Source organism: Nelumbo nucifera, chromosome 4, assembly GCF_055504915.1.
Source record: "Nelumbo nucifera cultivar China Antique chromosome 4, China Antique-T2T, whole genome shotgun sequence".
In the NCBI taxonomy this organism is placed as follows: domain Eukaryota; kingdom Viridiplantae; phylum Streptophyta; class Magnoliopsida; order Proteales; family Nelumbonaceae; genus Nelumbo; species Nelumbo nucifera.
In genome coordinates, this window is record NC_142652.1 from 32,198,863 (window position 1) to 32,223,271 (window position 24,409).

General features: G+C 37.7%; 1 protein-coding gene, 1 non-coding gene and 2 pseudogenes across 10 annotated transcripts; 2 read left to right on the forward strand and 2 right to left on the reverse strand.

Annotated features, from left to right (window-relative positions):
• Positions 1–3,860: 3,860 nt before the first annotated feature.
• Positions 3,861–15,735, reverse strand: LOC104609940 (eukaryotic translation initiation factor 2 subunit beta-like). 7 transcript variants are annotated; one of them, XM_010276379.3, is made up of 10 exons: positions 15,597–15,735; positions 13,029–13,075; positions 11,379–11,487; positions 11,196–11,251; positions 11,065–11,113; positions 9,961–10,049; positions 9,021–9,166; positions 6,802–6,944; positions 6,462–6,547; positions 3,861–4,239 (listed from the first exon to the last, which is right to left on the reverse strand). In XM_010276379.3, the coding sequence occupies exons 2-10, from the start codon at positions 13,071–13,073 to the stop codon at positions 4,159–4,161; spliced, it is 804 nt and encodes a 267-aa protein (XP_010274681.1). In that variant the 5' UTR covers positions 13,074–13,075; positions 15,597–15,735; the 3' UTR covers positions 3,861–4,158. The 7 variants fall into 7 exon arrangements, with proteins under 7 accessions (XP_010274681.1, XP_088760491.1, XP_010274679.1 ...); XM_088904365.1 differs by having other exon boundaries at positions 9,961–10,073; XM_010276377.3 differs by having other exon boundaries at positions 11,196–11,266.
• LOC148792137 (small nucleolar RNA SNORD34) lies at positions 4,524–4,610 on the reverse strand. The gene has a single exon (XR_016070999.1). It is a non-coding gene; the product is annotated as a small nucleolar RNA SNORD34 (small nucleolar RNA).
• A 2,271-nt stretch (positions 15,736–18,006) lies between the features above and the next one.
• Positions 18,007–21,076, forward strand: LOC104610003 (pentatricopeptide repeat-containing protein At1g77360, mitochondrial-like; annotated as a pseudogene). Its single transcript, XR_016085510.1, has one exon. The product of XR_016085510.1 is annotated as a pentatricopeptide repeat-containing protein At1g77360, mitochondrial-like (transcript).
• LOC104609941 (universal stress protein PHOS34 pseudogene) lies at positions 20,239–21,898 on the forward strand (annotated as a pseudogene). Its single transcript, XR_016085511.1, has one exon. The product of XR_016085511.1 is annotated as a universal stress protein PHOS34 pseudogene (transcript).
• The last annotated feature ends 2,511 nt before the right edge of the window (positions 21,899–24,409 follow it).

Here is a 24,409-nt window from a genome sequence, read left to right on the forward strand (position 1 = left end):
TTGGAACCCACCTAAGGATGATGCTTCCTGGGCGTTCGATTATTTCTATCCTTTGCCTTTTGGGTGGCCCAACTGTGAGCGTAACTTATGTCTTTGCCACGTGGAAAATATCCATCAGTTGCCCAAAGTTTCACTCATCAATAAAATAAACTGAAACATTAATAATGAGATGAGATAAATATCAGATTTAAAAACTGAAACGTGTAGTGCTGCTTATTGTCTGATTCAGACGCTGGGTTGCCCATTGAAGAGCATTGATGGGTACAAAACGTGTAGGTTTAATGGACGTGATTCCAGCCCAATAAAAGAAGAGCATTGATGGGTACAAAACGTGAGGGTTTAAGGGACGTGATTGCAGCCCAATAAAAGAAGATGGAAGAGTAGTGGGGTCATCATGATCGTTAGAGTTTGGCAAAAGTTTGCATATAGAGTTTTTATTTATTTTAGGTAAAGTTATTTTTCAAAAAAAAATATTATTATTTAAAAAAAAAATCGGAGGTTCAGGTCGCTGTTGGGGGTCGGGGATGAAGGACAAATTTTATCCCCAGTGGGAATCCAGGATGGTGATGGGAGTTAATTTCAAAATTGGGGGTGGGAATGGGGATGGGGATGGGGATGGGGAATATGATCCCCACTCCAAACCTGCCTTGTTGCCATTCTTAGATAGGAGTGATCGGGTGAACATTATTCAGTTGAAATGTAAAAATAAGGCAAATTTCTTAAATTATTTCTATTGTTTAGTTAATTAATTAATTCTACTTTTATTGTTTATTTATTATCTTGAACTATCTTTATTGTTTGGGAAATTGTCAAAAACTCACCATGAGTTTTTAGCATTTCTCTGACGTTAAAGACACTAACGGTGGTTAATATATTACCATTTTAACCTTTATAGAAAAAATTAAAAATATATACATATATTTTAATATTTAGATATGAAAAAAATGAAAAAGCTCAAAAAATATTTTCAAATATAAAAACACAGAAATTACAGAATAGTCCAACGGACTGGCCCGGCCCGGTCCGATCTAAGTCAGGCTTGGACAAGATTTTAATCCCGCAGGCTCAAGCTCGGGCCTAAAATATCGGTCCTGACTTTTTTTAGGTTGGGCATAAGCTTTCTCAAAAAAGCCAGGCCCGAGCCTGAGCCCGACTTGATAATGTATTATATTAATAAAAATATATTTTATATAATAAAAAAACATATATATAATATATTTTCTTCTATTTTTTCAAATAACATTGAGACTTTTTATTTTTTAAATTTTGAGGTCTTTTAGTATAAATAAAACAACTTTTAATTGAATTAAAAAAAAATCCTTTTTTTCCAAATCTCTATTCGGACTTTATAGTCGAGTCGACCTCAAACTCGGGCCTAAACATTTTTCTGTTAATGTAAAGATAAAACGCAGCCCGGCCCATGAACAGATATACTTCCCAATATAACATTTCCTATTCTCATGTTTACCGGGTCGGTTTTGACTTTGTAGATGTTATAACTGGTCTCTACTCACCCACCACATAATTGGCTAGCTACTTGTGAAACGTAAACCACCATCCTATCCCATGTGATCTCTTCTATTAATTAACTTGATTTCTTGCCTCTTGATCTCCATTGTATTCTAATAAAAATTATTCTTGTAAACAAAGCAAGAATTGATGTTTGCTTGTCCATATGACCAAGAATTGATCTCTTCTATTAATTAACTTGATTTCTTTCCTTTATCCCACAATAAAGGAAAGGAGCCAAGGAAATGATGTTTGCTTGTCCATATGACCAATAGAAATTATGAAGCCCGATACTGGTTACCATAGCTGTATACAACTGGTAGTGCTTGCTAACAGAAGAAAGCCAATTGTAGAAAGATTCCAAACTCAATAAATGGCTAAATGCCTCATTCGGCATTGCAACAATCCATAACAAACTTATTTGTCGAATGAAGCACCCAAAAAATTATGATTTTGAAGCCGTTATTGATTCAGATGGTCGGACCATTCGAATGGGTTTTATTCACACTTGAAATGGTTTTTTGTCAAAAATTTTTGACTTAGTCAGAAACCCATTGACCTGGGTGGTTGAACTGTAGATTTGTTCGACTTAGACAGTGGGTTTTAGCTATTTTATTTTAATTCTCATTGTATCTTTTTTTAATCTGAACAGGCCTATCTATTTGGGGGCCGAATAATTGAACCTTGACCCAAAAACCAGTGACTAAAATGGTCCCGATTACAGTTTGGCTTTTATGAAACAATTTAGGGCAAAAGATTTAATGGAGAAGTACGGATTTGCCCAATGCAGATTTCTGATTTACGCTACAGATATATAAACATTTAAAAAGACCACAACTCAACCTCTATGCACCAATGCCCACCCATAAATTGATATCAATTCCAAACTGGCACCTACCCCGACAGTACTTTGAGCATATAAATTCTAACCCTGGGCTGATCGGTCATTCTCCCAAGATTTAAACCTCCCTTCTTCACATCAGAGGGGGAGTACAGTCTACTTTTAAGTGATGCATTGAGGGACCCACGTGGGGCGGCATGCCATACATCCTGGATCCCATCCCTCTAGTATAGTCTCTCATGAGCCTTCTGTTCTTTGGCAATCAATCAACGAGAGAGAGAGAGGATGTCAATATTTTGATGAAATGAATTGAGGAATCAAGAAAAAGGGATGGAATTCAAAGGAGATATAATTTTGGCAAGGGAGGCCTTAGTCCTTTGTAAAAAATTGAGGGGAGGTTTCAATATTTATGAGGGAAAAAAAAAAAAACTCAACAGAGGTTTAGTCTTTTTCCTAAAATTTTAATGATAATACCAAAGCTCAAAGCATCATACATACAAAACTGGATTTCTACGGTTTTACACATTTTAACGACACTCCTCTATTTCATTTTATTAATTATTCAGGCTGGTGTTTTAACAATAAGAATGTTAGAAATGGCTCTTTTGTTTAAACATAAAAACACCCCCTAAATCTATATAAATAGCGTTTACATGGATTTAAAAAGTGATATTTTGAAATATTTTAGGAAACGGTGTGGATTTAAAAGCTGATATTTAGAAATATTTTAGACTTTCCATTATATTATACACATGAAGGTGGTATTTGGTATCATTGAGTCATCTTAATCATGGGTATGAATCTTGTTTGATAATGTTACAGCCACCTAAGCACATGCAATGACACTACACAAATTTTTATTCGGTAAGACATTTTTACCAATTTGTCTTGAAAAATGGCAAACTGTTGTTGTCACATCAATACCAGGTCATCCAACAGTTGCAACTTGCAAGCAATGGTGAACCAAAACAAGAAACATCACAAAAAACGTTTCACATGAACTCGACTGCCAACCAGGCAACCATCCGCGATATCTTTCCAGCATTTCGCCTTCTAGGCTTCAACACACCATGTCAAATTCCCTGTGCAAGCTATCAATGCCTCTTACGGAAGTGAACCAGGAACCAGGACCAGGTAGGAATGTAGGATCGCCAGGTCCACAAAAATAGTGAACTATCTTGAAAGTACGAACTACGAGGTTAGTAAGCCAAAAACGACCAATAATAGAAGCATGTTCAAGGCTCAGGTTGCCAGAAGCAGACTAATCCGCAATCAAATACGTCATCAGTCAGAACCATTGAACTTGTTGTCTTGATCTAACCACAAATGAATATTTAAAAGGAGGAATCTCACAAAAGAAGCATCCCATTAGATAAACAAAGCATCGGTGGACATCACCAATTCACCATATTAACGTATCGTTTTGGACCTTGAATTCCAATAAATTAATAAGTTGACCCCCCCCTTCCCCCCTCGCCCCATATGCAAAGTTGCAAACCAAAAAGCAATATCCAAAGAATGCCATTTTCAGTTCGATTCATCTAACCCCAAAGTATAGGTTGTTACTGCTCATGTTCAACAAAATCAACAGGTTGTTCTGTTTGAGTTTTCTTACAAATATAAATATTAAAATGCTCACCATACAATACTTGAATATAATGCTTTCAGGCTCATCGAAGTAAATAAATCCATCTAGAGAAACAGATCAAAATTGAAAACAAAATCATAACACTGAATGTTGCAAAACTCGGTGGCAAGTTTGTGGACATTCCAGGGTAAAACCACCCCTGATGAGAAAACTACCGAAATTAAGTCCCTCCAGCTTTTCTGCGGCCAACAAGAGCAACAAAACCAGCCTTGATTGGAGCAACAGACCGCCCAGAGCCACACTGCAAAAGAAAAGAAATTATAAGCAGGGTGACAAGCAGTCAAGCACAAGTGAAATGGTTGTATTATGCAGCTTTAAATAGGCTGCACAGAACAGGAGTAGGGCTCGTTTTCAATTAGGTTTACAAGGAAAACAAAATAAAGACCCATTTTCATGTATGAGAAAACCAGCTTCATAGTGAATTTATTAGTTGCCATATAGGAGGTCCAAAAGGGTTGAAATAAATATTTTACTCTATAGCATATGCACTATTAACAAAGAGAATAAGAGATACACTTCCCCAGATGAGGCCTCAGAAGTACTGAGATTTTTCTTATCATGCTTGAGATCAAACAATGTAGGCAAATATTTTGAGGATCATCATCGACCTCCAAGGGAAGAAGACAACTAAACTGCATACATAAATAACTATTAGGCCTCGTCCATCTCCAGGAGAAGCATGTAGGTTCAAGAACCTGCACAACTGAAGAAGCTTTGTCCCAACCACAGGGACTTGGCTACATGAATCCAGATTTGTCATCCCACTCTATCAAGGGGTTGATAACACCAAGTGTTCCGTATCTTAAAACATCAAGAACCATGATTCCGTAAGCATAGTTTCAGAATGTTCTAGAAAACCGACAATGCTTTTCTTTTTGGTCAAAGGGAGGCACAAACAAGATCATCACCTTAACCATATAATCTACATTTAGCCCCCTGTACATTTTTTTTTTTTGCAATACCGAGTAGCTCCTTGGTACTTTCATATCATAACAAATAGCATTTCCATCACAAATCCATTAAAGGAGTTGGCAGTACATGCATATGCATTGTCAGACATTTCTATTTTCAGAAGACAATTTTGCTCTTTAACCACTTTACCCATTTAATGTTACTGAAAGAGAATATTTTTGGAAAAATAATAGAATTTCATTTAATGTTACTGAATTAAACCCAAAATTAAAAAAAAAAAAGGCTTGCAAATTATTCAAACTATCCAAATGATGTACTATGATTCCATCAAATCATCCAAATGATCTATCCAATCAACACAGATATCTAGACCGTCAAAGTGGCCTCCTGGATCAGTGAATTAATCTCAACCATCCAAATGATGTACCAAAATTTCAACTGATTCAGGCTTGTCCAAAGAATACACCAAAGTACCAAACCAACCCAAAAATCTTGTCAATTTAAGTAATGTTCCAAGAATTCATCAAATCTCAGCCATCCTAGTGTAAAGCACCAAAGTTTCTAAAAATGAAAGCCAAATAAAATGATATAAAAAATAAACCAAATATCCAGACTTCACAATAGCCTCCACTGGGAATTATAGTCAAATACTAAGATCTCCCATCAGGGTTTACATATTAATTTACTTATCCCTTTTTACACCTTCTTGTATATCATATGAAGTTATGGACAAAAATAACCTTAAGGCTCGGTTTGGGAAGAGTACAAAAACAAATACGTGCAGTGCAAATACAAGGTTTCCAATACAATATACAAGGTTTTATACCATACATATTTGTATTTGCCTCTTCCCAAACCAAGCCTATGACAAATGCATAGACAATAATACAAAATACAAGGCATTGCACTCTACATATTTGTATTTGTACCCTTTCCAAACTTAAGCCTGCGGTACGATTTTTTTTTCTGCAACAAAGATAAGGCATGAATGAAAAGTTTAAAACAGGTTCGGTGGAAGGAAAATTGAGATGTTAAAACTGCATTTAATGCTTATAAATGAGGGTACTGCTATCAATTCCAAAACATATATTTTGCAGGCAAAACTAATATTTTATTATTAAAGACATTTTGGTATACTTATTTCTGTCCCTTTTGTTAACAAACCCCATGTAGTTTCATGGTCAAAGGGGTTTACAAGTTAGTAGGATAACTCAAAGGCTGGTATAAGTATTTGACCAAAACCTTTGGGGAGATTTAAGTCATTACCTTTATATGAAAATACAAGGTGCCAAGTGTCACAAAAAATAGAACAGAGGCTAAATGTCATAACCCTCCAAATTACAGGGTTCCTTGTAATCTTCATCAAAAATCACTAATCATATAGCAGTTTCCCCTGACCAGTGAGTCAAACTACATGTGCATGTCCTTAAAATACACAGCCATAAACACAGTGTGGCCACCAATAATAGCACTGTGGCTGCCTGGGAAAACGACTGCCCCTATTTACAACTATGGAAACAAATCAAGTAAAACATAACATAAGGTCATTACCTGTTCACAACGAAGAAAGAACAGGCGGTTCTCCTTTGTAAGAATAGTGTCTGGACTTTTGCAGCCATTGCAAATGACATATTCATCTGAGGAAATGTAAATGATTGGATATTAGAAAATCATATATAAAAGCAGTAAAAACTGAAAGCTTTCTGATCTATCATAAAAACTTCGTAAATATTCATGGAACAGATTTCTTTTTCATATTGAAGAACAGAGAGAACAGCATACACTACATGTAAAAAGTGACTCATAATGGAACTGGTTAACATTGACCAGATACACGACCAATGACTCAAACAAAGAACAATCATTCAGACGAATCAATAAAGAATCTTACTGATGTATCTTCGCAGGATCCCCTCAAAATTCTTAGGAGCAAACCTTCCCTTAATAACCAATCTTTGTTGTCCATCAAGAGATCCACTAGTTCCCATTTCAGCAAGTAAGAAGTTCATAACATGCTCTGGCTGCCTATGCATCCTGGAATTGTAAAAGTACCAACAACATGATTATTATATATGCCAGAATTATCTGATATGTTAATTTTAAGGAAAAAAAGACATCTGGTCACTGCACAAAGAAACCAAACAGAAAGCATCTGCCACACATCCCATATTTAAAATAGACATGGGCAGCGTCCTATAGATAGAAAAAGCATCTTGAATAAGTACTATCAATGATTAGGGTACCAGATTAACAGAGAGTGGAAAAAATGGATAGGCTCCCAATAACATCCACGTACTATACACAAATACAGTAAAAGTTTAAACTTCTTGAAACATAGAAGTACATCTACATTCTTTATTTCCTCTAAAGGCCATTACCAAAACCTGGTCCCAGCTATCAGGGGTCTTGGGAAGGGTGGACCTGATATGGCCCAAAACTTAAACATTTTTAGACAAAGTGGTGGCCCTTTGAATCGACATTCTCAGATTTCTTAATTTCCTCTATAAAAATAAATTCTTACTGATCCATTTTTGGGCTGAGAAAGTATAAAGTATGTTCATTCAACAAAGTTTTCAACAGCAATTTCTCAGTAAAGAAGATACATCTTATACATCTAGAGTCATTTTGCACAGATAAATAAATGCCTAGCTAGACAAGTCAAAACTCAAAAGTAGAGATAATAAGGAAAGCACACTATGCATGGTCAAAAAATTACAGCGAACCCAGAATACAAAGTCTCAAAACTCAAAAAACACCATAGTTGAACAAACAAATAACAGAGGAACGTCAAGAAAAATGTAAGATATAAAACTGGCCTAATAGTGATCCTAAGAAGGATCATGACTATCTGTTTTTAACCATCCTACATCCTACAAGTGCAGGCCATGCTATTATGCCAAAACCAAATGGATAATATCATCAAACCCTAAAATTTTGGAACTCCTTGGTACTTCCTCTCTAATTCACCATCACCAGCTCTCTTGAACTTCTCCCTTGTAAGACTCAGACTGGATTGGACAGTTGAACTGGTGATCCAGTGATCCAGACCGTTCTGAGTCATGGTTAAATACTTAAATGTCAGTTTTCAAGGTTTGAATAGGCTAATTGCCAGGTTAACCAATAAAAACCATGACCCAGTCAGCATGCCAGTTTTAGGTCCAGTCCGAGTCTTACAACAACAATTTCTCTTTTTTTCAAGATAAGAAACAAGATCAAGAACTTTTAATAGTTGTAGGAAAATGTGCATGATATAGTATACCAATCAAAAGAAAAAGAAACAAGACATTATAGCTTACAAGTATAGCATCATGAATAATCAAATTTCCTAATTTATCAAACAAAATCAAATTCCCCCAAACTGTTGACTCAGTCAACCACCCATCAACCAGGACAACCGAACCATTGAGTTGTCTGACCTATTCAGCAGGTCACCAGTTCTTTTTTATAATTTTAGCATTTATGGCATAATGGTTTGACTTCTTGATACATTGTTTGCATTCTTATGTTCTTCCTGTATAGATTGTAAAGCTTAAAAAATAACCACTAAACAGTGAAGAGTTTTCTGATTTAAAAAAAAAAAAAGTGTTTGAGCTCTTGACCTGAACAGTTGAACCAATGACCAGGAAGGGGAAACAGATCAACATCTGGGCCAGGATTTAAAACATTGGATGGATAAACCAAATTTGGTATTATGGTGCTAGTATAAACCAAAATTCCATTATGGTCCAATTATGAACCAAGACTTTGCAATATTTGATTGAATGCAACTTTGCATATTCCATTGAGTCAATGACTACAAAAATTCCCAAGGAATTCACAAGAGGAATGCCTCCAAAAATGGTCCATTTGCACATCCTTAGCCAGTTTTCCAAATGAATCCCATGGGTACATATTCAGAAGTCAATGATTTCAATTGACTTCTGAATAATTGAATTTAATTTATTAAGGGTTCTAACAATTGATATTCCCACAAAAAATTGAAATTCAATTTCTTGATCTGTATCATTAATTTTTGTAAATTTGTGAAATTAGATATTCCCCCATTTCATGACCTGTACGGCAAAACGTATTTATCAAAAAGAACAAGAGATTATAAGAAAAAGATCATACGTCTTGCATAAATCCATAAAGTTCACAAAGACTGTCTTTTTTGTGCCTTCCCGTAGGACTTGTGGCGGCCTCATCACTGTCCTACGCCTATCTCCTGCAAGTTCTGGATTATTTTCTCTCAGAATATTGAAAACTCTCCCCAGAAGCTGCAGTTAAGACAGCAGACATCTTTAGTTTGTACAAAAGACATTAGGCACATAAGTAACCATCACAAAAAGCATACACAAAATTCCTTTGGCAACTTGTAGCATCCTACAAGAATTCTTAAAATTTCTGCCCTCCTTGCAGGCTTGCACATAATTTATAAACGACATTTAACTGAAATCTATTAAGCAAAACAAAAGAAAAAGAAAAACAATTCCTGGAATACAAAACCCCTCTAATCCTATAAATAAAAGCACATGAATGTAATAATACAAGTACTGCAGAAGGGTATTCAGTATTTTTGTTGATTTTCAGCAATCATTGTAGAAGCAATATTTCAATCATCTGAACAAGAAGTTAACAAAAAAATCAACTAATATCAACTGAAAATTACCATTCAGGATTGGAACATAATAAAATCAACTATAACAAATAAATAATAAAATTAAAAAAAAAAACTAGAAGTTTTTTATCAACTTAACCAGAACATATATATACCCACTGTCGTTAAACCAAGACTTTGTTGGCCAATATGTATGCCTTTGTTTTCTTAAAACAAAATTCCTGTATTCACAATTCCATTTATATATGGCATTGAAAGCAATACTCTAAAAGCACAAAAATAAAATAAAAAAAAGTGTTTCACAGTTTGCTATGTTGCAGTATTCTAAAAACACATAAAAATCCAGGAAAACCTAAATATCATAGTAACTGAATTTCAAAGAAACTAAGAACTTTTTTTTTATAGGTAAAGAAACTAAGAACTTCTAGATACATAGTAAGTGAAAATACCAACCTCTTCATATTCATAGTCTCGATCGGTTCCTTCCCAGGGATATTGCTTTAGCACAATCCCCTCCCCTTCTTCATCTTCTGCTACATGGCCTAAAAGTTGAAGAATATCACTTGCTGTATATGACATACCACAATAATATAATGGGAACAATATCACTGACTTAGAGAGGGAAAAGTTCTCATAATGCAAACTAGATGTTGAGTTGTTCAGGGATGAAACTCCAGTGCTTTAAAAACTCAGTAATCCAGCTTCCTTATTAAATCAGCTGTAAACCATCAGATTCATGATTCACCAGAATGAATCATAAACATCAGATACTAACTTGACAACATGACCACATTGATGGCCAACCAATTGTATGTCCTTTTTTTCAGTAACTGATAGTTTTTATTGATAGCATGAGAAATGTACAAAGCATGTTACAGATCGGTATGTGAGATTTTATATTTTACTTCCTTACAATAGAGCCAGCTCATTGCTGCTGTCAAAATTTTCTCTTATGTTAAAGGCTACCCACCCCAAATCAATGTTTGCCTGTTTACTCCCCTTCAAACCAATGAATCCATAATGAAGTTTGCAGCATGAGTTATTCAAAATAATTCTGCTTCCATGGAATTGGCCAGCTGTCTTAATTCCTTGGTTTGATTTCTTAGATGCCACAGCCTTTCCAGTTCTCCATTCAGCCAGCTAAAAACTACCTAGAGTCTCCTTTTATGATCAGATTTCAAAAGCCTTATGCCCTTGCCAGTTTGAGTCCTCAAAACAGCTTGCAACTCTGCTGTTATTTACTATTTTATCATTTTTTAAATGGACGTTTCCCTTTTGAAAGGTACAATAAATTATTTTCCTATATACCGTATTCATTAATTACTAGATGCATTATTTTTCCTGTATTTCTAACAATTACTCCAGTCTCCAACTCACTAGTTTGTAGCCAAACTCTCTATCCAATTGACTCAGTTCGAGTATCAACCCAAAAACACTGGGATGGGCTCATTAAACAAGTTGCACATACAACATACAAAAGCAAAACTTCTCATATTAGTTAACATTAAAATTAAAACAACATACATAATAGTTAGTTAAGCTAAACATGGTTCTTACCATCCAAATTCTCTTCACCATTCTCCTCACTAAGGAAATCAGTCTCCACCTGTATATACCACAACACATATCATTTGACGCAAAGAAAAAGGTGCATAGACCATTTATGTGAATACTTAAGCACCAATTACCAGTTTCTTTTTCTTCTTTTTCAAACCAGCAAAAGTGTTTTCCACTCCATCAGAAACTGCACTTGAAGAATCTCATAAATTCAAAGAAGAAATACATCAAATAAAGGAAGCATACAATACTTTAAAACCACACTCTCAAGTTCCTATAAAGAACAATTCATAGTTGCTGATTCAAATGAAGACCTGATAAATTCTCTGTTTTTTCAGCTAACTTATCAACAGATTCATCTGCAGGGTCCTGAACTACAACCTTCTTCTTCTTTTTCTTCTTTGTTGGGTCAAATGGGGCAAGCTGCAAAAATGAACGGATTCATGACACACTTAGGACATTAAATATCAGCAAATATAACAGCATAACAAATAAGACAGTTATACAAAGAGAAGATCCAGCTAAAAAATAAAGAAACCAATGCAACTTACAGCATGTCAAATATATGTTTCTACAGTCTTTACCAAAGAAGTGGAACACAATGGCTTTTGCTGTCCAGGACAGTTTTTTTTAGCCTTTGCAAAACTTTGCATACAAAGTTGTACAAAGAGAGCCATTGCTAGTACATAGATGTGGTATTAACAAGCAGTTATGCACCATAGGTTGGTTGAGAGATCCGGACTCGGTGATTTGGTGTTGTAGAAATGAAATGAAGAAGTTTACGTGGTTAATGCAGCAGATGAATCTAAGTATACAATGGGTGGGGAGAGAGGCTAATGCTTTGGCTGATTCATTAGCTAAGCAAGGGGTGATTAGGGATCAGTTGTATTGGGCGCAACTGTAATTCTGTACTAGCTGTGTTCTAACAGTGAGGCTGCATCTCACGCCTCCCTGTGGAATGCTTGTAACGATGCATATCTTTATGATTTTCAATAAATTTTAATGATCTGTTACTTATCAAAAAAATATGCACTTATGCACAAGAAGTGGCACACATGCCTCTATTAGCCATTAAGAAATATAAAATTAAAGGAAATTCTTCCAAATCCATGAAATATTTTATCAGAAATAAGTTAGAACCAAGTACATCCATGCTTTCACACAATAAAGTACAAGGGCTGGGTTTAAAAACAAAACAAGAGCCCAATATCAAAGCCCATAAAATTTCAAGAGATGCCAAGTGTCAAGCAATGTTTTAAAACGAGGAGGCGTAACGCAAGGCGTTCCACTACCTAGAGGCGCGAGGCGTAAGCCTCCTTAAGAGGAGGGGGGTTAGGAGGAAGGGGAGGAGGATGAAGAGGAAGGGGGGATCTCATTTTTTCTTTATTTTTAATAAAATTTTTTTATATTTAGAAGAATAAAGATGCATAACATTACTTGAAAGGGGGGGGTCTTGTCAAACCGGAGCGAGACCCCCTACCTCAAAAAAAAAACAAATTGAGCTGGTATCGAAAAGGGGGCGGGGGTCTAGGGTCGCCCCCCAGCCAAGGGGGTAGGGGGCAAACCACCTTCTTTCCCCTTATCTTTTCTTCTCTTCCTTTCTTGTTCTTTTCTTTCCTTTTCACTTTTTTCTTCTCTTTCTTTTTCTTTCCCTTCCCTTTCTTTTCCTTTTCTTTCCTTTTCTTTTTCTTCTTTTTTCTTTTTTTTTTGTCTTTTTATATAAGATGTGCACTAGGCGCATGAGGTGCACGCCTCTAGCATGCCTCATGAAAAAAGCGCATGAGGCGTACGCCTCAGAGGTGTCAGCGCCTCTGGCATACACCTCAAGTTGTTTTGGGAGCACCTCGCCTGGAGGCACACCTCCAGGCGTACGCCTCCCACGCCTTTTAAAGCACTGGTGTCAAGCAACCATGCATCAGTAATTGAAAGTTAAAAGGAAGAGGTAATGAAAAATTTACACTTACTTCTGGCACATCATCTTTCAGTTCAACAGGAGCATCCTCGGCCATATCTGTTCTAAATCAAACAAAAGAAAGCAAGAAGAATGAGAAAAACAAAAACAAAACCAAAAAAGGGTATAAAATTAAACAAAATTAACAATGAATTCCCCATGATGGTGAACATTGCAGCATCAATCCACCCCAAAACTGAACTTTTATTGTCTATAAATGAAGCAAGAGAAACATGCAGTGCCCTTGCAGAGTAAAAACCAGTAGAATGCACAAATGGCCATCTTTTTTTTACTCAAAATAGGATGCACAAACAACTTCAAACTTGAAACAGCAATAAATTCAATTGAAAACATAAGATTCTTCTCTAAAGCATGAAGAAAGACCATAACAGCACTAAATTACTTAGAAACAAATAAAAATAAAATCATCATTCATTCTCAATCCACATTATTTATGAGAGTTTGAACCCCATAATTCTAAAGCAAAGAGTGGAGAAACTCCATAGAGAGAGAGAGAGAACAAAACCTCCACACCCAACAGATGTATTTCTACAATACCAATAAAAAAGATGCAGTTCTACAATACTAATTAAAAAGGATGTATTTCTACAATCAGCTAAACTTGGAAAATATTTTGTCTTGATGGGATAACAAAACCTAATTACCTTTAGCCCCCCTTCGTTTACAAATTTCTCACTTACCCGGGTAAGTGCACTTACCAAGGTAAATATTTCCTGGTAACACTTACCCATGTTCTTTTGATTCTCAGGTAAGTAATATAATGACCTTTTTACCCATAAAAAGCTAATTTTGAAAAGGAAAAACTTGTCCCATCATGTTTTATAAACTTTTCCCTCGAGTGGGAAAGTTACTTACCCACCTAGGAGATGGATAAGTTTTACTCGGGTAATGAAGCTCTCTTTACCATGGGGGCCAGTACTTAATGCAAAAAGAACACTACAAAGTTGGTCAATGGGAAAGAGATACCCACTTACCAACTTTCCCCATCTTTATTTGGAATGGTTGGATTTCAATAAAGTTCAGTTCAAAGTTTACATACAGTCTGCCTTAGACCAAGTTAGAAGTTGTAGTTTCATTTAAACCTATAAAGTACAAGAACTCCATGGACTATGAGATATCACTTCTTTGCATTCTTCACATTTGTTTTTATCACTTTCAATCTTCACCTTTCATGAGGCATTACCCATTCCTGCCACTTCACAATCCTTTCACTTATATAATCTTGCCATGGTTAACAATCAACAGAACATATCCCAAGAATTATCCAAAACCAAAAAAGCCCACAACTAATAATTGAGCCTCAAACATCAACTACAAAAATTGAAGCCCCCAAAGACCCAAACAATCAGCTCATATCACCCATTTACCCCCCACCCCAACCCTCATCTAAAGAATCCACAGCCCCATCATCCAACTATTTTAATGCCATTCCTCTTCCATCACCACAACAGACTCAATATTAGTTTTATCAACAGCATAATCCTTTCTATTCTCCAGCTCAATAAAACTTTTTCTTGCAAGCTCATCATATTTTCTAGACAACCATCAATTTATTTAAACACATTGTCGACAACATATGTAACCTTTATCTTCAAAAAACACCATACATAACCTTAATTTGATTGGATGTGGATACGAATAAACTGAATCAGTAATTAGTTATTATGAGACACATAAACCTCCACATTCAGTTTAAGGGATTCTTTTATTTTCTTTTTCCCCCCTTCTTGTCCGGTTCATTCACATACAATTTTTCATACTCGATTCATCTGCCAAATCCCACACTATCATCTACTGTAACTAGAAAAGTAGGATAGTTAAGCAGTAGGTTTCCCTAGAATTCTAGTTGTTGACATCATCATAAAATCCTGGTTAGAAATTATTCTTATACTCTTGAAGTTACTTTAGGAAGCTTTAGCTGTAACCGAACTTCAAACAGCAACTTTTCATCAGCCTAAATTCACACAAACGAACTGCCTCTGAAAGCCCACCCTGAACAGCAAGGTTATTCCACGCTATGGGTCCAACCAAGCCAAACCAAAAGCGCTCTCATAAGAGATAAAATAGTGACATAAGTTGAGGCAAATATGAGTAATTAAACGTGTGAATGTAAGAATAAGTATCACTAGATAAAGTACACCGAGAGTCCCGCGTCCCGCCCACACAAAAGAATCGCATAGCCGCGATTGTAAAGAGATTTAGAGGACAGAATATTGGGTAAAACCAACAAATTTTCAACTGGTTTTGTGCAAGAAAATGAATGACAGATAAAAAAATAAATCAGTCTTTCACTACTTCTCTCCCGCAATTATCTCAAGGAAGAAGAATAACAAATATCATCCAAAAATCCAGATTCCAGATTTAAAAAGTATATATATTAAAAAGGATTGAGCTCTCTGCCAAATCGTTTTTCAATCTTCATTGCCACCGCTAAGCCAAACGTAGAACAAACTAGGGGAAGAAAAAGAAAAAAAACCCCATCTCTATTTAAATTTGTCATTCCCCAAATAACTGTAGCAGGAAAGAAGAAACATTGATTGGGGTAGGAAGAAATAAATACCTTTCGGAGGTGCTGAAGAACAAAGCGGGTTTCAAGCTGAACAAAACACAGAAGACCCCTTGACCGTCTCTGGAACCCGCGAGAGCGGATGTTGGTAATCACTGCATACAAAGAAGAAAAAGGTTGGGGGAATTTGAGGGATACGTCAAAAAGGGTTTTGGGACTTATTCGGTATATTGCAAATTGTCATATGACCAAAATATCCTTCGCATGGGCTGCCTGTGTCAATGGCCATACGGATAGAAAAGAAAAGGGCAAATTTTTTTAACTACCCTTTATGATTTAATTAATTGACTAATTTTATCCTTATTATTTACAAATTATCTTAAATTATCCCAAATTTTTTAACAATTGATATCATCGAAAACCCCATCCAGTAAAAAGCAAAATATCGAATGTATCCTTTATTATTCCTTAAATTTTCAAAATAAAATCTAATTAATAAAAATTTAAAATAATAAAACCGATTTTTCATTGAGACAAGAAGAATGAAAAAAGGGAAGTGGTTCAAAGGATCTTATGGCAACGCAAGACCGAAGAGTGGGAAGAAGATCGAGAGGATCAATGACAAGGTCGAGGTTCCTCACTACATCCACTCCATGGCCTCTCCCCTTCGAGCTAATATGATCTGATTTTTCATTAATAATTTCACAAAAAAAATTACAGCCATAGTTCATTCACGTCCTCCTCTCAACATAGCGACAAAATAGCGGCAACAATTCCCAGATCCACTCCATAGTTTATTCACGTCATCTCCGCCTTTTCTCCTTCCTTGCTCCACTCTATCATCTCCGCCCCTGTTCATAGCCACCATCATCCTGTCGCTGTAAATAGCATTTTTATCTCTTTTTCTTCCATCTCCTTTTCACACTTAGATTGTATTTGGAAGTGATGTAAATTAAGAACTGATGTAAAATTTAAATCTGTTTGGTTTTGTAGGTATTTGGAATGAGTGTATGATTATGATCGATGTAAAATTCCATTTCGGTTTAATTTTGCGTACATTTGGATGAAGTGGAGTTTTACATCGATAATCAATGTAAAACATCATAAAGTTTTATATCGATAATCGATATAAAAACTACGTTAATTTTATCAATGTAAAATTTTACACTCTTCAACCTATTGTGTTTTTCAAAAAGCAACGATGGTTTAGTATAAAACATTATTAATGTATTTTTACACCGATGACATTTTACACTAATTCCAAACGCAACCCTATTTTTGCTGTCACCACCGAACAAACCCTGAGATGCACCATTGTCTCACTTGAAACCTCCAATGCTTATCAGGCACAGCACCCCTTGAACCATTATTATTCACAGTTAGCAACGGAGAAGCCCCTCCAGACACAGATAGATCCTAACTTTCTTTTCTGTAAACATGTTAAAAGATGAACCGATATATGATATATCCCCGCTGCCACCATTAGCATCATATTCTTCTCGTTTTCTTGACAAGTTTCATTGTCGTCAATGGAGACGGGCAAAAGGTTTTTCATTGTTTCTTCCATTAATCATGTCTTCTAATTGCACTCTTTCAATTTCATGATTTAAATGCAGTCACCGCAATTGATGTGTGCAGAATTTTTGTATAGTTTACATGGGAAATCGTTCTACCGCCAAAGAAGCCGATGCTATGCTATCTATTTGAGCAATCTAACTCCGCTCGGATTGGGTCTAACAGCATTTATGTATTCAGATTGACTCTGCTGTATAGACAACAGAATTTCTGTATTCAGATTTGGGTCTACCAGCTACAGTTCAGAGTTGAGCAATCTGACTCTGCTCAGAGATCATTCTAAGGATAAAGCAACTCCTGCCTCTTAAACAATCCGACTCTACTCAACTCAGCGGCAAGGATGATGGCGGCTTTAGGAATTGTTTTTGCCTCATTTAAGTCGGATTGAGCAGAGTGCCTCTGTTCTCAGTTAAGCCGTTCATTAACAGCTTCAATCAAGCTGGATCCTTGAATCCAAAGAAGTAGCCCACAGCAGTTTTAGTGCTCTCGTCATCGTGTCAAATTGTAAGGCCGAAGGCACATCTTCACTAATCTCCATTTCTCACTAGAAATGCTTATTAACTGGTTTGATATTTTGCTTCTCTCCATCACTGTTTTTCTACCATTGCCATCCCAGACGGAGGAGCTCGGCGGGAATACTGAGATTCAGAGAGAGACAACTTCCGGCAGGAAAATAATACCGATTACCGAAGAGATTAAGAGAGACAAAATCATACCGAAGATATTCTATTCAGTTACAAAAAGGGTATTATTGTCTTTTTCGTAAAACATAACCGTTACGTGGTATGGCAGTGAGGAGATTGTGATATATTGTAACGGAACCCTAACGGTAGAGGAGAATTAATCAATTATTATAAAATTTGAGGTAGTTTAAAACAATATGTAAACGATAAGATAGAGTCAGTCAATTAGCTACAAAGGTAGTAATTTAAGAAATTTGTCCAAAAGGAAATTAACTCGCCACAAATATAATGAGGGAGATTTTAGTCATTTGAAGCCCTTTTATCTTCCGAGTTTCACCTAAACACCTACTGAACAAAATAACAAAACCTTGCTGTTCAGTTCTCTCTCTCCCTCTCTCTCTCTCTCTCTCTCTCTCTCTCTCTGTTTCTAGGGTTTCCGCCGATCGATCCATCCATCGGTAGAAAGAACAGTTAAAATTTGGATCAGCAACTTTTTAACTGTACTTTTCTGGTTTGTTTGTTCCCATGGATCGAAATAAGAAACGATCTTCTCGCGATGATGATTCTTCGAAACCGGAGCAGAACAAGAAGCGTCAATCTTCTTCCTATGCGAACCCTGCTTCCGATGAAGGTCCTGAGCAGCAAAAGCAGAACCAGCGTCAGAGTAGGCGTCCTGCCTTCATTTCGTATCTAGAATCCCCGAATTTGCCTCCCAAAACCAAATTGCTCTGCGAAATCATAGCCAACACGCCTTCTCCAACCGTTGAGAAGGTCCTCGAAGAGACAGGAGTTAGGGTTACGACGGGAGACGTCGAGGAGGTTCTGAAACTCTCGTATGGCTACCCATCTACTGCTGTGAAGTTCTTCCGCTGGTCCGGCTGGCAGCTCAATGACAAGCATAGTCCGTATGCATGGAACCTGGTTGTTGATTTGTTAGGGAAGAACTTATTGTTCGACGCAATGTGGGATGCAATCAAGTCCATGAAGAAGGAAGGGCTGCTCTCTTTAGCGACATTTGCTTCTGTTTTTAGCAGCTATGTGGTTGCAGACCGAGTTGAGGAGGCGATAATGACGTTTGAGGTCATGGATCAGTATGGTGTTGCTCGGGATATTATAGCATTGAATTCACTGCTCAGCGCGATATGCAGAGAAGGAAAGACAATGAAGGCAAAGGAGTTTCTTGACATTGCCAAGGATAAGATTCGACCGGATGCTGATACATACGCAATTCTATTGGAAGGTTGGGAAAATGAGAATAATGTTGCTTGTGCTCGACAGACTTTCGGTGAAATGGTGATTGATATTGGATGGAACCCAGAGAATGTACCAGCTTATGACTCGTTTCTGAATACATTGCTTAAGGGTCATGACATTCATGAAGCGATGAAGTTTTTTGAGATGATGGCAGGGAAGAAATGTTTCCCCGGGATGAGATTCTTCAGGACTGCATTGGAAGAGTTTGTTAAATCGAAGTGTCCGGAGTGCTAGCACCCTTTGGGAAGCAATGGTGGAGAGGAATGGTTGCAAACCTGATACCCATATGTACAATTTGATGATTACTTTGCACTGTTATCTCAACAATTATGACAATGCTTTCCGGTATTTGGCTCTCCAGTGACATTATGACGCCTAACACTTATAGGCAGCTCACCACAGACAATTCACCATCGTGCAGCTTGGCACCTTACATGCAGTTCGCCACCATGCAGCACTTACAGGTAACCCGCCACAGGCGGCTCACCATCATGTAGCTTGGAAACTTAGACAACTCGGCACTGCATAGGCAGCTTGCCACTAGGCAGCTCGTTACCAAGCAGCTCGCCTCCTAGTCAAACCGATCACTGCATGACAACCCCGAGGAGCTTACCACCGTGCCCCGCATTTTACGGGATTGTGACTTGTAACGTCTGTATTAGCTCACCCACTCCCCGATTTAGGCGGAAATGGGCAACCTTACCGGTTGGTGGCTTTATGTCCACCTAACACGAAAGCAGGTCGCATCACAGCGGGAATCCAGGAACTGCTCTACCAAACCCACGGGAACTCCAGTATATAAAGACCTCACCCCCAGGGGCAAGGGGGGGGTGAGAAAATGAGGTGCTAACCCCTACTTTTTAGCTCTCTCATTCTCTAATATCATTCCCAGCTCACTACTAAGTGACCTCGCCGGGTAAACACCCTCGGGCTCTCTGATTCAATTATTGCAGATCAACCAGCTCCCGCCGCATACAAAGATGAGTAGATCATCTTCAGCTCAGGAGTAGCCGGTTCAGTTCCCGTTGTCGTTGGTAGCCAGATCAATTCCTACAGGGAGCATCTAGGCTGCGCCATACTAGGGAGCCCTACTTAAGCCTCTGGATCATCGGAGATGAGGTGACGAGGTAGTTAGCCAAAGAAATGATACGTGACCCGAAACGGTCACATCAATACTTATCGGCATGCTTCCACAACAAACCCAGCCGGAATCTGACCGTCCGGCACTTACTATCCAGCCTTCTTCCCCACGCTTTCTACTCCCCTCGGTTGGAATGAGCACCCACCTCTGGGGCCCACCGTAAGATCGCGATCGCAGTAGATCTCAGCGACGAGAGTGCCTTCGCTGTGAAATGGGCCGTCCAGAACTACCTCCGCCCAGGTGACGTCGTGATCCTACTGCACGTTCGGACCACCGGCGTTCTTTATGGTGCCGACTGGGGCTCCATTGACCTATCCGTCGACACCGACGAGGAGTCCCAACAGAAGCTCGAAGATGACTTCGACGCCTTCACCACCACCAAGGTCACCGATCTGGCTCAGCCCCTGGTAGAAACACGGATTCCTTTTAAGCTTCATATCGTCAAGGACCATGATATGAAGGAGCGGCTTTGCTTGGAGGTCGAGAGGTTAGGGATGGGTGCCGTGATTATGGGCAGCCGAGGGTTCGGTGCCTCGAACCGCACCAGCAAAGGACACCTTGGCAGCGGGTGGACGGAGCACAACATGGTGCTCCACGGGTGGACGGGTGCCCTTGCATCGCTGAACCTGAAGCCATCGAAGTCCTTGCTGGCGAGGTTCAGGGACGCAAAGAAATGGCGGAGAGGCGGGTACGATGAGATCATGGCGGGGGCGTTGGTGGAGAAGGAAGAAGCGGTGGTGAGCGAAGAAGGCACGACTTCTTTCATTGTAAGCTCTTTCGGTCGAACATAATCGGAAGAAAGCTTTTCAGAGAAGGAAGAAACGGACGGGAATAGGAGTGGGAAAGGAAACTGTTTGTAGGGTACGTGTCGAACGCAGGGGTGTCCGACACCCTCAATTGGTTTAGGTATATATAGATATAAGATCAAGTTAACGGGTTGGCTTTTTGATCCGATTTGCTAGGATCAGGAGAGATATTCGAATCCGGATCGGTATAGGATTCGGATAGGATCTGATCCGACTTATTTGCAGCACTATTGAGGGTTAATCAACGAGGGTCTGCTTTAAGGTTGAAAGTTGGAACTGAACTTCGAAGGTTTCTCCTTCTCAAATTCTCCGAATTGCGGTAATTCGAACATAAAGGTTCATTCTCAGACTATCCGAAGGTTCATTCTCTGCAACGTCGCCTTAGAAGTTTGGCCTTGGTCTGTTCGTAGGTTTCGTCTATGTCTCTGTTCGAATGTTAGACGTGCAAAACTCTTCTCCTCTCTGTTCAGGGTTTGTTCAAATCGCCGAAACAAGCTTCAACGTTGCAGGTGACCAACTTCTCACCGTTGTTTCTCGCTTCCATCATTTTCGCCAGCACCAATCCATCTGTGGTTTTGATTGGTAGTTGTGTTTTTTTCTCTTCCAGTCGTCTTCTTCTCAATATTCAGACAGGTGGGTTTTGGTTATTCGCCTTTTATAGTACGAAATTTTCTTCTGCTGTTTCAATTATCTTTAAAGTTTAAAGCAGTGGCGACAATCAGACCGCCATTTTAAAGTAATGAGAATACCACCGAATCATGGACTTCAAAGTATTGTTTTTCCTAGATTTAATATAGTCATATTGCAAGAGCAGAGACATAGGCTCAATGCCTTACACCTGATGGTTTGATGCTTATTTCTGTCAATGTTGGGTGCTATACTTCAGAATTGCAATGCAATTTTTCAGTTCTATGGTTCAGGATGATTCAAATTATGAAATGTTAGAATCTTGTGATTTTATTAGGTTATGATTGACATTTGATTTTTGCATCCATCATGGTGTCTTTGCGCTTCCCTTTCTCGTTTCCTCAGCCCTCAAAGCTCCCATGTCTCTTCTCGTTCCTTTTCTTCAGCAACCATGGTGGGGTCTGTTGCAGCTGCAGTCGGTGTTGGGATCGGAATGGGTCTCACCATTTCCCATAAAATTACAAACCAGAAAGACCCATTTGTCAAGAATGCACTGGATTTCTTCTCCAATTACCGACACAGTTGATATTCTCCCATGTGGGCTACTCTTTCCTTAGCAGATAATACCGCTGATTGTTTGCTTTATTAGCAATGATTGTATTCTTTATAATCCTCATATTTGTCTACGACTATCTGCAACTGAAAATTGATGATGAGAAATTTGTCATTGCCATTAATTGGTCACTTGTTCATTATCTTGATGTTTTTACCAGTAAACAGATTCCTATTACCAAATTAAGTAGCAAAGTTACTAGATTTTACTCTCCTTTTGGTTTCTCCTTTTACTCCATGGGGAGGTGGCAGGTTGTGAAAGGCAGGATTGAGCCTCAGTAAGGACCAGATAGCCATTATTCTTAATGTTTTAACTACTATAGGTTGCCTTGTTTCTGACCACTGTTAATGATGTTCTCTAATCCCATATAACACTTTTCCTCTTCTAAAACCAGTTGCTCTCTTTCAAATGATAAGCCTTTTTTTTGAGGAAATGATAAATGTATTGATATTAGCTATAGGCGAAAGGAGAGTACATGAGGACGGTAGCATGTTTACTTTGTTTATTGTCCTATTGGGTAAATGAGAGGATGTATACTATACACAGATATGGACCGCCAATCCTGTCCATGCAAAAACTAATCAGGAAGAGAACCATGTTCCATACAAAAAAGGTCCTTTCAAATCCCAAACTAGCTAAGTCATCTGCTATTATGTTTATCTCACTGGGAATCCATCTAAAAGATGCATTCATGTTGGTATTATTTTCTGTGGTTTCATTTAGATTTAGATAGTAATAGGTACAATGCTTCCTTGCCCACCTTTTGATCCAAACTATTGCATTGGGTGAGTGATCAATCTTCTAGAAGTAAAGTGATTTATCTTCTGATCAATCCTTTTATGACTATCTGCTTTGGCTCATCATATTATCTCATATCCTTTCATCTAGTTATTAGATTGTTGACTAGGATGCCAATCATGACAGAGTTCTTTCTATTTATTTATTTTTTTTTTTTTATTTTCTTTCCCTCCTTTTATTTTTATTCTTTTTGAAACCCTGTCAATAATGGGCTCAATGTAACAGCAAAATTCTTTGTGGAGAATTAAGAAAGTTTACCTCTCCTGTTCTTGTAATTGTTTTATCATAATTCTAATGAAATGCTGTTATTGATCCAAAATAAAAACCCTATCAATAACCATAGAAGGTTATTGATGGCTAATGGCTGAGATGCTAGCCTTTCCTCTAAGACTCTAGAAAAACTCATGCTTCCCCTTAGAAAGCCATACATAGTATCCTCTCCCTTCTCTTCTCAGCTTTATTAGATATGATGCCTATTTGGGCGATTGAATTCTTTTCAGGAAGATCTGTGGGTGGAGGACATACCTTTGAAAGAGCATTTCCATCCTTGTATTTACTTTCCTCTTATAAAAGGGAACCTGTCTTGAGCTTTTTCCCTTGTCTTCTACTTTTGGGGTTGATTGGGACTTTGATTTTAGAAGAGGTTTTCATGAGTTGGAAAAATATATATCCTAATTGGTTTTAAAAGATTCCAATCTATTTGGTAAAGAATTTTCACCAAGCAAAAGAAAACATTTGTCCAAATTGAAATAGAAAATAAGAACCCAAAAGCCAAATTCAAGCACCCCATTAACTAGCTTCAATGTTAACCACAAATAATCCTGTATGCTTCTTTCTCCTTCTCTCTAAAGGTAAAAGTATTACATTAAAGAACAAAACAAAGAACCTACCCACTACAGCAAGGAGTTGTGATGGGATAGAAACATTCTGTACATCTCACTGTTGTGAATTAATTACAAAATAATGAAATAATGTATCCATGTCAAAAAATCATTATTAAGGAGTTCCCTTTTAACTCCTGTGCACCCCCACCAATGAATACATTTTCCCTAAAGGATTTTAGCAAGAGATTCTTCCACGCTGGTGCTATTGTCAAAAATCCAAGCATTTCTTTTAGTCCAGATCTCTATTCATATATTTTAATTCTGGAAGGCTTAGATGATTGATAACTATCTTAAAAGAATGTCCTTGTTCCTTAATCTCCTAACACTTCAATGCTGCAAACTAATGATGCTCCATGGTACCTTTGCTTATTGGTACTTTCTAAACATGGCTGCAAAGAAAATATCTCCACTGGCATCAGTTGCTAATGTCAATCGTATATTCATCTTATCAACTGCAAAGTCTGGATACCTTTGATTGAAATCTAT

Excerpts from the sequence above, each read along its gene's own strand:
- LOC104609940 (XM_088904363.1), bottom strand. The coding sequence starts at position 13,073 with ATGGCCGAGGATGCTCCTGTTGAACTGAAAGATGATGTGCCAGAA. Across the intron at positions 6,945-9,020 it reads TTTATGGATTTATGCAAGAC|GATGCATAGGCAGCCAGAGC; the intron begins GTATGATCTTTT and ends TTACAATTCCAG. Across the intron at positions 4,240-6,461 it reads TCTTTCTTCGTTGTGAACAG|TGTGGCTCTGGGCGGTCTGT; the intron begins GTAATGACCTTA and ends TTTCTTTTGCAG.